Source organism: Gorilla gorilla, chromosome 11 (genome assembly GCF_029281585.2).
Source record: "Gorilla gorilla gorilla isolate KB3781 chromosome 11, NHGRI_mGorGor1-v2.1_pri, whole genome shotgun sequence".
Lineage (NCBI taxonomy): Eukaryota > Metazoa > Chordata > Mammalia > Primates > Hominidae > Gorilla > Gorilla gorilla.
This window is the reverse complement of record NC_073235.2, coordinates 67,083,198-67,099,350: the sequence shown is the minus strand read 5'-3', so window position 1 is coordinate 67,099,350 and position 16,153 is coordinate 67,083,198. Positions and strand designations below refer to the sequence as shown.

General features: G+C 39.3%; 1 protein-coding gene across 2 annotated transcripts in view; it reads left to right on the top strand.

Annotated features, from left to right (window-relative positions):
* Positions 1-265: 265 nt before the first annotated feature.
* Positions 266-16,153, top strand: part of GRB14 (growth factor receptor bound protein 14) — a 128,497-nt gene continuing 112,609 nt past the window's right edge. The window contains exons 1-2 of one of the 2 annotated variants that reach the window (XM_031008807.3): positions 266-649; positions 1,947-2,079. In XM_031008807.3, coding sequence (XP_030864667.2) covers positions 459-649; positions 1,947-2,079 — 324 coding nt within the window. In that variant the 5' untranslated portion in view covers positions 266-458. The remainder of the gene's footprint in view (positions 650-1,946; positions 2,080-16,153) is intronic. The other variant, XR_008677718.2, reaches the window with a different exon arrangement.

Genomic DNA, 16,153 nt, shown 5'->3' with positions numbered 1-16,153 from the left:
CCCCGCCTCCAGCGGCGCCGGGGCCGCCCAGACCCTGGGCTCAGCCTCGCGCCCCGGCGCCCACCTGGGGAGGCGGCGGTCCCGGCCTCGCGTCCCGGATGGGACGGCGCGGGAGCAATGCCAGTGGCCCCGAGCGCCCCGGGCCACGCGCGGGGCCGGCCAGCCGCTCTCGCGCCCTCCCCGCCCCCTCCGCGCCTTGCCTCGCCGCCCGCGGCCCCCACCCACCGGCCGCTCCTCCCCTCTCCCCACCCTCCTCCTCCGCCCCCTCCCCTCCCCCGCCGCCTCGCAGATAGCTCGGCCGCGCGTCTCAGCTGCCGGGGCCCCGAGCGCAGGCGGCGAGGCCACCACACCTGCAGAGCGCTCGGGCTGCCTAGCCGGCACCTCGCCTCCCGCCGCGCGATCCCCTTCTCCCCACGCGCCGAGTCTCCCATGACGCCCGAGCCCCCCGGCCGGCGACAATGACCACTTCCCTGCAAGATGGGCAGAGCGCCGCGAGCAGGGCGGCTGCCCGGGATTCGCCGCTGGCCGCCCAGGTGTGTGGCGCTGCCCAGGGGAGGGGCGACGCCCACGACCTGGCGCCGGCCCCCTGGCTGCACGCGCGAGCGCTCCTGCCCCTTCCGGACGGGTCCCGCGGCTGTGCTGCAGACAGGTAGGCAACCCTGGAGGGCGCGGGGGAGTGTCCTGGCTGGGCAGCCGGCGAGGGGGTGAGGAGGCGGTCCTAGGGGGTGAGCCATGTGCCCAGAGCTGGGCCAAGTTTGTAAAAGTCTCTGAAGACAATCGCCTTTGAGCTGGCTTCTACCGGATCAGCAGGACATTGCGATCTCACAGCGCCTTATAAATAGCATCACCGTTTCATTGAGAGCTCTCATCTCTCTCGCCTCTGCCCATCGGTGGTGAAACTAGGAGGTCAGGCTGCAGGTTGATCACCTTCTGTTCCTTCGTGGCCATGCATTTTCACAAAGTAAACTCTATTTTATTTTATATATTTTTAAAAATCGTAGCATAAATGTATTCACCTCCCACATAGAGTCTTACAGCGACCGTGTAGAAGCAAAGCTTGGATTGACATTCGAGCAGTCTTGCTGTTCGGCAGGAAAGAATAGAGGCTTTAAAGGGTTTCCCAATCTCCATAGCATTCAGCACTAAGTGCCTTTAGAGTTGCACATACTTTCGGAAAGAAAAAGGGTTACAGCAATACAAAAATCTATAGTCCTTTATATTCATACATTTAAATGTTACTTTTTTTTTTTACCTGATTTTCAAAGCGCTCCAACTTCAGTGAAGTTAAAATTACTCTCCAGTGGTCTATAGTACATTTATACTAGCAAGTTCTATTAACTTACCTCCTCAAAACACTGCCTTGCTGTTTAATATCTATAAGCACTTGAAAAATCAACAGACTGTGTGTGGGCAACATTGTGAATGAAATTTGAAGTGAGATGAACCACAGCTATAATTAATAAATCATAACTTCCAAAAGTGATTAGTAAAATATCATAAGGATGAATGCACTAAATGCAACTTAGAGACTGTCAATATCATGGATGCATAACAATGTATGACTTCTCAGGTGATGTTTGGATTAGTAATTGTATAGTCTACATTTCTGTTTCAGGAAAATTATCAAAAGTGATGGAGTTTCTATGCCTGGTGATTTAAAGGCAAAAGAGAGAGAGAAGGCGGGCGGGGGGGTGGGGGGTGGGAGGAGAGAGAGAGAGAGAGAGAGACAGAAAGAGAGGAACTATAGGAGATTTGTTTGTATCTAATTAACATACTGTATTTTGACCCATAGAAAGTACATCACAGAACTTTTCTGTATACTTTATATAATATGAGCTTTGTCACAGAGTGGTACATGTTCGCCTTAGCACACTTTTTAATCCTGACAGCAATTATATTTTACATTCTGTTTTATGTAAATTACATCCTATGTTCTCTTACTGTAGGAGAAAAAAGAAAGATCTTGATGTTCCGGAAATGCCATCTATTCCAAACCCTTTTCCTGAGCTATGCTGTTCTCCATTTACATCTGTGTTGTCAGCAGACCTGTTTCCCAAAGCAAATTCAAGGAAAAAACAGGTATGCATTTTTAAATTTTAAAATTCAAAAATCTTAGGAGTTCTGAATCCATACAGTCTTTAAGGTGTTCCATAATTTACAGTATTAACAAAGGATTAGCATGGGCTCTGTTAAATAACTCTGTTGACTGACATGGTCCTTTGGCATTATTTTCCATTTAGGGCCTTATTCTTCTAAGCCATATAATGGGAATGTTAAAACCTACCTCCGAGGGTCTTGGGATGGATTAAAACAGAGAATATATATAAAGTGCAGTGGTTGAGAGCAGTAATCATTCACCAGATAGGTAGAAGAGATGATCATTTTTAAGCCAGGAATTGGGCAGAGGCTGGGGTGGGCAGTAGTAGTGGGGTGAGAAGGGGATTGACTGATTCCTTTAATACTTTCTTTAATTTTTCACATTTTCAACCCAAGCCAACCTCATTTACTAAAGGAAAGTGATATAGTGATGCTGTGGCAAAAGGTACTTAGAGTTTAGGATCAACATGTCTTCATTTCAGTGGATTCCTCAGTTTGGAGGCTCTGGCCTCAGAAGATAGATGACTTGTAGTGATAATTAGAAGACTAAGGACCATATCTTTATGATTTTCTTCTTTTCTAGTTTGGGACTGACTTAAACAAATTAGATTTTAAGGACCAAGCAACTAACAGAAAATACTATACATTTGGAGGGGAAAAAAATAGTGTATCATAGAATAATTCATCTCTTGTCATATACTTTCTCCCAGTTTTGACCCAGCAAAACAAAGAGAAGCCTCACTAGACAAAATGCACCTTATTCTTACAAGGGTGGAAACAATACATTGAAATAGCCAGGTACTTGAAATGGGAGAAGGATAATGAACAGCGAGGACAAGACAGTTGGCCATTTTTCCGCGTCTATTGCTCTCTTTCTTATTTCTGCATCTTTATTGCTTCTAATGGGTTCAACTATGTGTGTTTATATTTTTAGGAATGGAGGAAATACCTTAGGAAGCAGATGAATTATTGATCATATACAGCAATGATAGAGACAGTAGGAAATATGTTTGATGGAAGCCCTGTGTATATATTTTGGCGGGGAGGGGCTTGAAGTCACTTGGTACACAGGTTTTTGGGTAAGGATTGGAGAAAATGGGAGTAAATTTTTCTAGAAGCGGAACTATGTTCTGAATTGGCATCTTTGAAAGGGGAAATAAACCCTTAAGTGGGTGGGACTGTAACTTTGTTTGGGGAGACAAAGAGGAGACTCTCTTGAGACCTTTATTATCAGGATGAGGTTTAAAGTCAGATCCCAAGGAAAAAACAGCCCTAGTGAAACTTCCAAGCTCTTTGAGAGTTGACTTTTTGGTTTGGATAGAAAATGGAAGTAAGGATAATAGATTTGACTGTGTGCCATGGTAGTGGAAAAAAAAAAAAAGAGGCCGGGCGCGGTGGCTCACGCCTGTAATCCCAGTAATCCCAGCACTTTGGGAGGCTGAGGCGGGCGGATCACGAAGTCTGAAGATTGAAACCATCCTGTCCAACATGGTAAAACCCCGTCTTTACTAAAAATACAAAAATTAGCTGGGTGTGGTGGCCTGCACCTGTAGTCCCAGCTACTCGGGAGGCGGAGGCAGGAGAATCACTTGAACCCAGGAGGCGGAGGCTGCAGTGAGCTGAGGTTGTGCCACTGCACTCCACTCTGAACGACAGAGCGAGAATCTGTCCCCCGCTGACACTACCACCCTCCCCCCCAAAAAAAGGATTCTGGATTGTCCTTGAGCCAGAGTAAGAAAAGGAAATGTCTGATGATGACATAATGGTCATCCGGAAGAATTTAATAGGAAGTTCCCAAATTACTAAGGGCCTGCTATGTTTCTCACAAATCCTAGGCAGTAAGGCCCCTAGCTAAGCAACAATACCATGCAAGATATATTTAAAAGATGGGGCTTTGATTTGGGGTTGTGGTAGCGGGTGGAGCCTGAACCAGAAGGAAAGTAAAGGGAAGGAGATCTGGGCTGACTCACTTTAATGCTATGAATGGACACTTGCAGAATGCCTGTGTCTGAGAGATTTGTTGATGATGCAGGGTTTGTTTTGAATAGAAAGTGAGAAGAGGTGTTGGTATGCTTATGTTAGTATAGGGGACAAAAGAGAAAGAATGGGTAAAGTGCCAGGGTTAAGGCAGGATGTGCCCTAAGTGTGGATAGTCATCAGACTGGAGTAAGACGTCTTAGAGATTGATGACATTTCCTCAGATCAGGTTTAAATTGGAAAATGGGCAAAAAAAAAAAAAAAAAAAAAAAAATAGCAAACTGGAAATGGGGAAAAGGTGATATTGTTATTGACCCCAATAGGTTTCCTGCTCTGGCCTTGTATCCTGTGTCCACAATGACCTTCTCAAAGAACACTGTACCCACACACACAGCTGTACTGTTCCCTGAGCAGAGAGTCCCCGCCTGATTTTTAAAGATCAATCCCGGAGGGCTGTCCCTACCTTTGAAGGGCCCTTCTTGCTGATCTCTTCCTTGGCCCAACAGTTGAGATCTCTATGAAGACAAGGGTACCCCAAAGTTGAGGAGGAGGGAGGCTGCTTTTTACTTTCTTTTATGTTTCCTTTTTCCCCCACCTAGACTTTGCATTTAGAACTGATCCTTTTGCTTTAGTTTCTTTATACACACTCAGTTCTTTGAAATGAGGAAGGTTTTGAGAATAGATGACTCTATGTAAGTGAGTCCCCCAACTCAGTAGCTTTGCAACACATATTACCCTTTTACAAGATGCTGTTTTTGGCCCAGTTTATCTGTAACCTTCAGTTGAGATGATGTAAGTGACTATGCGATATGTTCTACTGAGTATTATTTATGGTTGAAATATTATAGAAGAAGATGTCTCTTTACTTTATATTCTCTCTCATTTGTCCTGTTTAACCATTCCAGTCATTTTAGTGATTCTTTTCTCTCCACAGAAAAAGTGAAGAAAATAATTGTACTTGTTATTTACAAATCAATGACCAGAAAATTTGAGAGAATCCAGACTAAAAATGTTAAATTTCATCTGGCCTTTCAAAATCACAGTCAAAAACCATCTTACAAGTCATAAATTTTGTTTACTATTTGAGATGCCTACATAATGCATGAGTGGTAAAGTGCATTGAAGCCACAAATGGGATATGTTTTATCACTTTTTGCAAATAAAATGTCCCAAAGTGTACAATACTGTAGGCTTTCAGTACCACTATTTTTAAATGAAAGCTAGAATGAGAAAGAATCCATATTCTTTTTTTTTTTTTTTTTGAGACGGAGTCTCGCTCTGTCGCCCAGGCTGGAGTGCAGTGGCACAATCTCGGCTTACTGCAAGCTCTGCCTCCTGGGTTCACGCCATTCTCCTGCCTCAGCCTCCCGAGTAGCTGGGACTACAGGCGCCTGCCACCACCCCCAGCTAATTTTTTTTGTATTTTTAGTAGAGACGGGGTTTCACCCTGTTAGCCAGGATCATCTCCATCTCCTGACCTCATGATCCGCCCACCTTGGCCTCCCAAAGTGCTGGGATTACAGGCATGAGCCCCTGTGCCCCGCGAGAATTCATATTCTTTATTCCCTTTCCCTCTTTTTATAATGATGGCCAGATTTCCTAGGCATCTTTCTTTGTGTTTACTAATAAAGCAAATTTAAAGTATACCTTCCCTTACATACACGGTCCAGAAAAGTTACTTATATTAAAAGTGACTTCCATTATGAACTTAATGTCTTTTTTCTAATTTCTGATTTAAATTTATATGGAAATCGTCTGTTAGTAATGAACCCTAAACACCTATTGTTTGAAGAAAAGCAAAGAGTTAGAAATCTTTATTTAGCTCTTTCAGCAGAATCAGTTCTTGTCTTTTTTGTTGACCCCTAGGTAATTTTTGTGCTTGGACATAGCCTGCGTAGTAGCTCTGGTTAATTGCTTCCCAGGACTATGTTGTACAACTAAGTAAGAATAAAGCCTCTGAAGGCTTTAGAGATTTAAAAAATGCTATGAAAACCAGTGTCATGAAATGTTTGAGTTGGATGGGATTTTTCAGATCTTCTATTCCAATGTTCTTCTTTAGTGATATGTAAATTGAGTTTAAGGAATGCTGTGTGGCACAGCCAGCACCTGAAATCTGGATTTCTTGAGGCTTTGACAGTCCCTTTTTAGGAAGGTACAATTTCTAAAGAAAGCAAGGACTGTAAATAAGAGTAGTATAATAATACATGTATACCAGTGTTGTTAGTTACAGCTCTCCTCATAACACAAGAAGAACAGGGGAGACAAACGCCATTTGTTAATATTCATCTAAGGACCTGGAATTCCTCTTTTTATTTCTTCCCGAAATGTAACTATGTTTTTTCTTCTAGCTTTCTTCTCCATCTTCTCCCTAAAATTGGTCTGAGAAATCTATCAAATATTTTATTTTATTATCAAATAAGATTTATTAGTATTATTAATAACCAGCTTTTGTGTGTAGTTTACAGTCCACAGGATATTATTTCATGGGAACACAAGAAAATGAGTATGTCACCTGCATTTTAAGATTACAAAAAGAGTATGCAAAAACTAGAAGAGATTTGCCCATGCTTCCACAGTTTAAATAAAGGGAGATCAAAAAGAATATCATGTCTCAATGTGTCCTGTCCCTCACCACACTGTTTCTAGTCTATTCTTTATTAAATTAAGCCTTTTTTTTGTATGTCTCAGAAAAATAAAAATTTATCTCAAATAATTAAAAAATTAGTTTTCCATATGCTCGGCCTTTTATTTCTTTTTTCTGTACCATGTCACGGACTTTCAAAGGATAAGCCGATCTCTGTCCCCAAATTAAAGGGCCTCTTATATCATTCCTTTGTGATGCCAGTAATTACCCCACTTTGGACATGCTGAACTTGTATGTGTGGTCCTATAGGAATCTTGTGTGGCTGCTACATTAACTGAAATTTCATGTACTTATTTTTCTAGTATACATAGAAGTAAAAGAAGAGAAACCCATGTACATATTGTAGTTTTTCCAGACTCAGCAATTATCAAGATTTTGCCTCGTTTACTCCATCTATTTCTTTTTTAAAAATTTTATTTTCTTTGCTAAAGTATTTTGAAGTATATCCTGGACACCCCATCATTGCATCTCTACGTAGTTTTGTATTCATCTCTGAAAAATGAATTTTCTTTTATATCCCAAATGCCATTATTCCCTAACAGAAATAACAGCAATTCCTTGGTATCGTCTAAAACCATTCATAATTGAATTTTCTCAGTTGGAATGGCTCATGAAATTCTCAAATTACAAACTGCTTAGCTTTCAAATGTCTGAAAATTAGCTCTTTGGAAGTTTAAATTCATTTTTAGATGGAAACAACATCATAAATTGTATTTAGGCCCTCTGAGCTATTTTACAAAATCCTATTTAATTGGAAACAAAACATATATGCAGAAAGAATAATAGAAACAATACTATCTCCTATTAGGGTTTCAAACAAATCTATCTTTCCAATGGCAATTTGCTACTTTTGAGTGCTGTCACTTGATGAATGTAATTTTTTGGGAGAATTTGAAAGTGTGCAGATCTTTGTAGCAGTGTTGAAGCAGGCTTTACAGCTGCGCTTCTCAAAGTGTGGTCATTAAATCACCTTCTTCAGAATCAGCAGGGATGCTTATTAAAAATATGGATACTTGGACCTCTTGCAAAACCCACTGAATAGGAATGTTCTGGGGGAGGTTATAGGAATTTGATTTTTTATATTTTTTTCTCTTTGACATGTAAACAAATCAGTGCTACTCTTAATCTCTACCATTTTCAAACTGGGGCAATTGGACCTTTCAAAACTGAGGACAGTTCTGTTTTGTTGACAAAGGTGAGTATGTTACAAATGGCCTTTAGTTGGTATTTTAGCCAGGTATTGATCGTTCAGACAAAACAGAGCCTCAAATGAACCAGCCTGAAAGGCTGTGTTGTAGTACCTGAAGGCCAAAAGGTCACTGGTCTCATGAGAGGCTGAAATTGGGAACAAGAAAGTCAGCAAAAATCAAGTCAACCACTTTCTCTATTCTCTCTCTTTTGTTCTCCCACAAACATACCACATAGTCTCTTCCTCTCCTTGCAAATTCACATCATTTTTGAGATTTCTTTGCAGTGTTGCTTGCCCTGATTTCATGTCAGTGCCAGCGGCCCCAAGTGGCTGCTCCCAAGTTTTCCACCTATTAGTGGTTCAGTACTTGGTAACTGACTGGGAACTGTATCTGGAGAGGTATGTTAGTCCAGTGTGTCCAGCTCCTATTCAATCAGATGTGGCCAAGGGGACAGTGGGCCCTGGACCACACTGTTCAGTCTGCAAGGGTGTGGTAACATGTGAGAAAGAGATACAGGTTTAGTAGGTATGGTATATGGAGGCACTATGTCCTAGGGGCAGCTAGTGTCCTAGGGGAAAAAAAAAAAGATCTCAAACAGGACACAAAAACTAATTCTAATCATATTTATATGATATATGATGATCCACCAATTGGTTTATTTGACTTAATGTACCCAGTTCAGAGTGTTCAGTTCCTTTGTCTCAATTCACTTAATGTACGTGAAGCATACTTATTGGGCAGTTGTTTCAGTTGATGTCACCCTTCAGGGATGCTCAGCTTCCTTGTCCATTTTCCTGAGCTTACATCTTACTGAGGTCCCTTAACCCCTGATGACAGGAATTACCAACTCAGGTTCCTTCCCACCTTATGCTAGTTACCTTCATTGTAGGAGAAGTTAGCTTTCTTTTCCTATTTTAAAACTTAAATCCCCTAGCAGATCTTCTATTTGTCAAGGTTTTATTTCTAGTTTGAAGGTTGCCTTTAATTTTTGGTTAATTTGCAGGGTACATTTGCAGTCCAAGCTTTATCTACAATATGGGTTTTCTTTTTAACGTTATTGAAATCTCAGCTTCTGGTTTGTTTTTCCCTGGGGCATATAATATGTTCTGTCGAGAGAAAGAAAATTGGAGTCATCATGGTTCAATATAAGTGTGGATTTTAATTAATATAAAAAAGATTTCTGCAGTCTTATGGATATTGCTTTGAAAAATGTCAGCTTATGTCAAATAGTAATAAACTCTATTGTATAAGTATATGCTTATGTGTATTTCAATGGTGGTAAGCAGACCTGAGAATTGTCCTTTTGACATTCCAGATAAAGGTCAGCTCAAGGGAGACCCCGGGGAATGGCCACAAGTCTTTGCCAAGGCAAGGGAGTAGAAAGAAAGGGTTCAGGATTAATTTAGAAGAGAAATGGCAGGACTGACATAGGGAGACCATCCTTTACTTCTTGTCCTTTTCTTTGGCCCACTCATTTAACATTTTTTCAAAGCCACAGAAAAAATAAACACAAATAGGAGGTTTAATATTCTTAACCAGCTTACAAATGCTTGTATTCCAGAAGATCTGTAATAAATTGGCCATTTATTCACATACATTTTTCCATAGACGTATTGTTACATGCAGTGGTTAGGTTGTCAGGCCAAAGCCTTAAAATCCATAATGGCTCCAAAGTATAGTACTCTTACAACACTGCGTGTACCGTTTTTAAAATTGCTTCTGTGGAAAGATGTGTCAATATGATGTGGCTGAAAGATATTGGAACAGGAATCAGCAAACCTAGTTTTTAATACAGTCCTACTACAGATGAGGGGTGTTATATCAGCCCATTGCTCACCCTTTCTGTACCTGAGAGCTCTACAACTTTATTGTATTCCTAGAGCAAGTGATTCTGATGGCTCCAGAAGCAGTAATGGCTCCTGTGCAGCAGATATAGGAGTCGTGGAAAGCAGGGTTTCTTTTGTTCCACTAGCCCTAGCAGCTCCTTCTCAGCCTCTGTTCAGGTATTCCCATATAGTGACCACACTTTTTTGTGATAAAGAGTATGTTTGGGGTGCCATAGGACAAAGAGCACAGGAGTCACATTCATGGAAATAATTGGGGCAGAAGGGTCTGGTTAAACTAGAAACTGCAGCAAAGTCATAGTTCAAATATTAGAAGAAGAATCAGAAAAGGAATCACATCTAGTAGGAGCCAGCTCGAGTGGTGAAGTTAAAGTACAGGACCAAGCATCTAAACTTAGAAATAAGGATACGAGATAAGATGTGACCACTTGAGACCGGCATAGGTCCGATACACATTTGGCTCTACTTGGTTTAATAGGTATGGGGTGGTCGTAACCTCTGAATTCTCTAAATTTATCTTTCTCCACCCTCAAATCATCTGTTTGATTACTTAAGCCAAAATTCAAGGAGTCCACTTTCTGTTCTTGTTAAGTACTGCTACATCTTTCATCAAAGTAGGCTTGAATCTATATACATCTCCCCATCTCTGCTGCCACCATCCTAATTTAGCCATTGTCTTCTCACCTACAGGAGCCCCATAAATGGCCTCCTTTCTTCTGTGTTAGCTTATCTTGGTTCATTCTACATACACTTGTTATAGGGAACTTTCAGAAAGGTAAATCACAGCATGTAATTTCCTGGTTTAAAAAATTTTAATACCTTAGAATGAAATCCACATTTCTTCCTTTGACAGGACTCTCCATGGCTTTGTCCCTGGCTACCTCTTAAACCTCATGTACATTCTACCCTTTGTTCATTAGACTCCAGCCACAGTCCTATCTATTTGTGAACTTAGCAGACTTTTTTTTCTATCTCAAAGGCTTTATCGTAGCTGTTTTCTGAGTCTGGAACTTATTTCCCTGGCTCCTGACATACCTGATTCCTCTTTATTCTCTAGATTTCAGTATAAGGTCATCTCATCCAGGAGATTTTTTTTTTTTGACCAGCCTAAATGTAGCCTGTTTTGTTTTTTTTTTAAATTTTTTTTTTCCCATCACATTTCTCAGTTTGTTTCCCTGGCTGCACTTACCATAATCCGAATTGTCTCATTTATCTATTTGGTCTAGTTGTTTTATTCTTTTTCCCTCTATGTGAATTATCTTGGCTTTATTGTTCTTGGGTTATTTCATGGAAAGAATGAATGAGTAAATGGATTATTGAAGATACATAGTTAAAACTAATTTAACAAATTATATTTTGACATGTTTATTCTAATCATTTTCAGTCATCTTCATTAAATTAGAATAAAATTAAATTTGATTAACAGATTCTATTTACCAAAATAAATTATATTTTTATTTTTTAAAATTTTTTCTTGACAATTATTTCTTTGTAATGCAAAAATAAAATTGAATCTAGATCCTGGACTAAGTGGATTTTAAAAGTACGTATCTTTTGCTTTCATTTAACACATATGAAAATTTGATCCGTGTAATCAAGATATTTCTGATTTTATACATTATTTTTTATATAGTATAATTATAAGTGAGTGCCCAGTGAACTGCTATACTTTCTTTAAGTTTACTGTGTCTTCATAAGATCCACAGCTTTAGAAAAGATTAAGTGGAAATATTAGTTAGGTTTATAGTATGAGTCTCTCAGAGCAAGAGGTATATGCTAGCAAATGTTTTAATTATTAAGAATTAATGTCAGTGGTGAATTATTTAGGTCAGTGTTCATCAGATGGAAATGGGGAGACATATACCCTTTGAAAATACATGAAGACTTTCCAAGGGTTGTCAAACATAGATTTAAGAGAATCAGTTTTCACTTCCTGAGAACCCACCTGTGCTCCCAGTAAGCTCCTCGTGGTGCATTACCCTGGGGCGTGTAAACATCCAGGGCATCACACACAGGGAAAGCTTCCTTTAGTGATTAATCAAAGCATCACAAATAAGAAGGAGTTCCTTTTTAATGTCTTAAGCCTCTTTCTGTTAAGGGTGAATCATGGTGCAAATGAGGATTTTGACCAGTGTTGAAATATTTTGAATTCAGATAGATGATGGTGTGATAAAGTAATCACAATTTTCATTTTTCAGTTTTTGACTTCAGTTCTTCCATGTCCTGACTGTTGTCAAAGAATGTATAATAACCCTTGAGGGATAACTTCTTAAGAGCAAAGCAAGGAGTGCATCAGTGAGAAATATTGATTGCTGAAATGGCCTTTTGTCATGTATTTAAATGTATTATCTGCTATTCTCGATACATATTATAGGATGCTGAAAGAAATCCTATAAAAGCACTGAATTTATGTAATTTATATAATAAATATATATTTATAATTGCAAAGAAATCCTATAAAAGCTGAAAGAAAATGCACATACAAACACCTGATATGATATAGGTTAGTGCTGCTGGTGAAGTTACCTGGGAAGTAGACTTGGAGCACAGGTTTGCCTTCAGGAAGTTTGCTGGGGAGAGCCCGTGGAAACAATACTTGTAGGAATGGACACAGGGAGAAGTTGGGCTGCAGCACAGCCACAGCAAAGGTCCAGTTGATCCCATAGGAGAGCTCTGGAGCTGGATTGGCCCTACAGAATTGTTCAGAATTAGGGCACAGGTGCTGGGCTGTCGAGGAAATGTCAGAACTTGGGCATGGCAGCTTTCTTTAGCATAGTGCAATGGCAGTCAAGGAGGCCTTAGCCACAAGTCTTAGTGGCTGATACTCTAACAGATGGGAGAATGAGTGCGTCAGTCTTGAAGGAGGTGGGTTTGGATGTTGTGTCACAGTATCTGCCATAGTTAGTAAATGATCTTTTAAAATGTTAATAGAAATCATTTTGGGGACTACCAAAGTTTTCAAGATAAATTGGTTAAAACTTAAGAATAAAACATATACATGATTTCTTTCAAATTTTGTGTGTGTTATTCAATATTGTACTTAAATCTATTTTGGCAAATCATACGATAAACTCTTTATTCCAATTCCAGTCAATTCCCATCCTATTTTATCATAAAATATTTTAATATTTTCTAATACCTAAAAAATGATATGATACTGGACTATTTTTTTAATGTGCATGTACCATTTGCATTCCTGAAAAACATAAGAAATTTTTGTCATGGTGACTACTACATTTAATAGAACTATTTCTAATTTTATACTTGATTTTTATTTAGTTATATCCAAAAGCTGAAACCCAGTGGTGAAAATGTACAGTAACACAATTGCCAAAGGAATTCTATGTACTTCCTAGCACTTCATCATACTCCCCAGAACTCTTAGTTCTGTATTAATTTAGCTTTTTTTCTTTTTTCTTTTTTTCCATTTGCCCAAGGCATGAACGAGGCATTGGCTACTGGGATATATAAGGGGTTGCTTTGCTTTGTTCCTACTTGATATGAGATAGGCACCATCAATGTATTACTTTAATTTTGACTGCTTTCAGCTATTTCTCTTCTTAGATACAATTCATAATTTATTTTTCAGTGTTTTAATTTTTTTTTCTCAAAATGTAACTTTGTTTGCTTTTTTTTGAGAGGGAGTCTCGCTCTGTTGCCCAGGCTGGAGTGCAGTGGGTGATCTCAGCTCGCTACAACCTCCACCTCCTGGGTTCAAGCAATTCTCCTGCCTCAGCCTCCTGAGTAGCTGGGATTATGGGCACTCGCCGCCACACCTGGCTAATTTTTGTATTTTTAATAGAGATGGTGTTTCATCATGTTGGCCAGGCTGGTCTTGAACTCCTGACCTCAGTTGATCTGCCCGCCTCGGCCTCCCAAAGTACTGGGATTACAGGTGTGAGCCACCGTGCCTGGCCAAAATGTAACTAATTTGAATTGAAAAGTAACGTTGGGCTTTATCTGATAAAATGTAAGTCTGATTTGGCCAATTGCTTTGAGAGTGAGGATTAACTTTCCAATTATATGGCTGACATTTTTCTTTAGAAACTAAATCTGAAGCCTTAAACTTTTGACGAAAATATATGTAAGACACATAAGACAAAAGCATCTTAGGAGAAAAAATTGGAAAGCAATCATGCAGAAGCCTCGTACTTTTGGTTTGGCCAAGGTATGATAAAATTAACACATTTTCCGAGTGTATTAATTTGAACAAAGTACATTTAAGTTGAAGGGTAAAAAATCATTAATGGCTAATGGTAAAGCTTTGTTGATGGTAAAGCTTTGTTGAAACTATCCAGAAATTGATAAAATGAATGAATCTGGGTGACAAATCTTTATCAAGTCAGATGGTTTCTAATTTGTCGTTTTCAGTTGTATTATATGTGGTCCTTAACTCATTTGCTGGTTAACAGATTATTAAAGATTATTTTAGCTCTGATGGAGTTCAAAGATTAACATTGCCTTCCACCACCTCTGTGCTTCCTCTTCTCCCTCGCTCAGATTAATTTTTCTAACTAGCATTTATTATTATCTGACATGTGTTATGTTCACATATATATGCATTCATCTACTGCCTTTTCCCAGTAGAACATAAGCTCTGTGAAGACAGGAACTATTTGTTAATTGAGTAAGCTTTATTTATTCAATCTCTAGCATGTAGAATAATGCCTGGCACTTCACAGGCCCTCAGTAAATTTTCGCTGAATGAAAGAATAAATAAATGGAGAAATGAATGGATAAAGGGCAGGGAAGTCATTGTTATTAAGGGAGAGAATATTTGGAAACGTACTGATAGTTTAATATAAATGATATCGAATGTGTAAAGAAACTTTGAAAAGTGAAATTTAGTTTATTTTCCAGGAAGAGTCTGATATTGTTTGATGTTAAAAAAGAGGCTGGTCAGGATAAATGTTTGAGTATTGATTTACCACTATAAGCACATTCTAAATTTGGATTACCCTTGGTCAGAATGGGTTCTGTTCTTTGTCTCTTTGGTTCCCTTGTAAGCATTTTCAGTCTTAGCAGCCCATGTATGCCAGTTAAAAAGCATGCATACTTTATGGGGCTGAGTCCAGTAAAAGCTTTTCAATCAACCCACATTCACAGTGGAAGATTACTTTCATTCCTGGGAAGGGTGACATATGCGTGTGAAACACAGTATTCAGATGAAAGGGCTACTTTGGTATTATTTAACTGTGTATTGGCAAGACTCTAGCCAGTATCTAGTTTCTCTTTAGAGCTATTTTGCATTATATTACAGTACTCTTACTGTGCTGTGCCAAGGAAATTAAGATCAGCTGGAACACTCTGTAGGTCATTGGCTTGGAATCTTAGGGCACTGGGAACTTGATGTTTTGTTTTAATGACCTCATTTAGGCGAAACCTGCCTTTGTCCCAGAAGCCTAAGGGGCCCTTTACAAAACCATGCCTGCACCTTGGGAAAGATATAGAAGAGGTTCAGAGAAAAATGACTAAATATTTAAAGGTATTGGGTCAACCTCCATGTATAAAGTACTTTATAAATTAATTGACTCTTTAGTCAAGAAAGACAAAGAGGAGTCGTAATGAAAGTCTCTTCAATACAGATTTAGCCGCCAAGTTCCATGATATCTGAAACATACTTTTAAAGTTGAAGGATGTAATTTTAAGAAAAAATGGAAAGAAGAAATGATTACAAGTCATGTAGGGGCTTATGGGTATTGTGTCATGGCAAATGATTTCTAAAAGGGATTTCTAGGGGCAATCACTCTTGTGGAATGATGGACCTCCTCCATATTTCTCAAAGTGGGAGTATAAGATGCATATATGCATATGGGATGTGTGGGGATTGTGGGAGGGCCATATGGGAAGTTGCATGATAAACATGGAACACCTTTTTGGAACATTAACTTTAATTGAAAATATGGGAAAAAACATTCTTATATTAAAATAAACACTCCTGTATTTATGAGTAGAATACATAATGTGCATGAATTTTTAAGAACAAATTATACGCCTCAGATATTCTTACCCCGAGACGGCAAAGGCTGTACAATTACTGTCTTTTGCATGTTGGTTATCTCTGGTGGAAACATTTGAGAAGTGCTAGTGTAGTTTTCATTTCTGTGGGAAGTGGCTCCTTGTAACTCTCATGAGGTTTGGTTATCTCTTTCTTCTTTAGCCATAGTCCTTTCTAGAGCTTCTCTGATTTTATTGGTATCTATATCACTACCAGTAAAGATATTGGGTTTTAAACATTTGAACTATTTTCCTACTCTACTTTTCTGCAGCTTGGCAGGAAGTAGCTCTCAACTAAAGTCTCTGAAGACCACCTTATTCCCAAAGACCTACTTTTGAGTCTTTATGTTGATGTCTGAGCAGTTTTAGACATTTTGACTACTTTTTCCTTCTTGAAATACTTT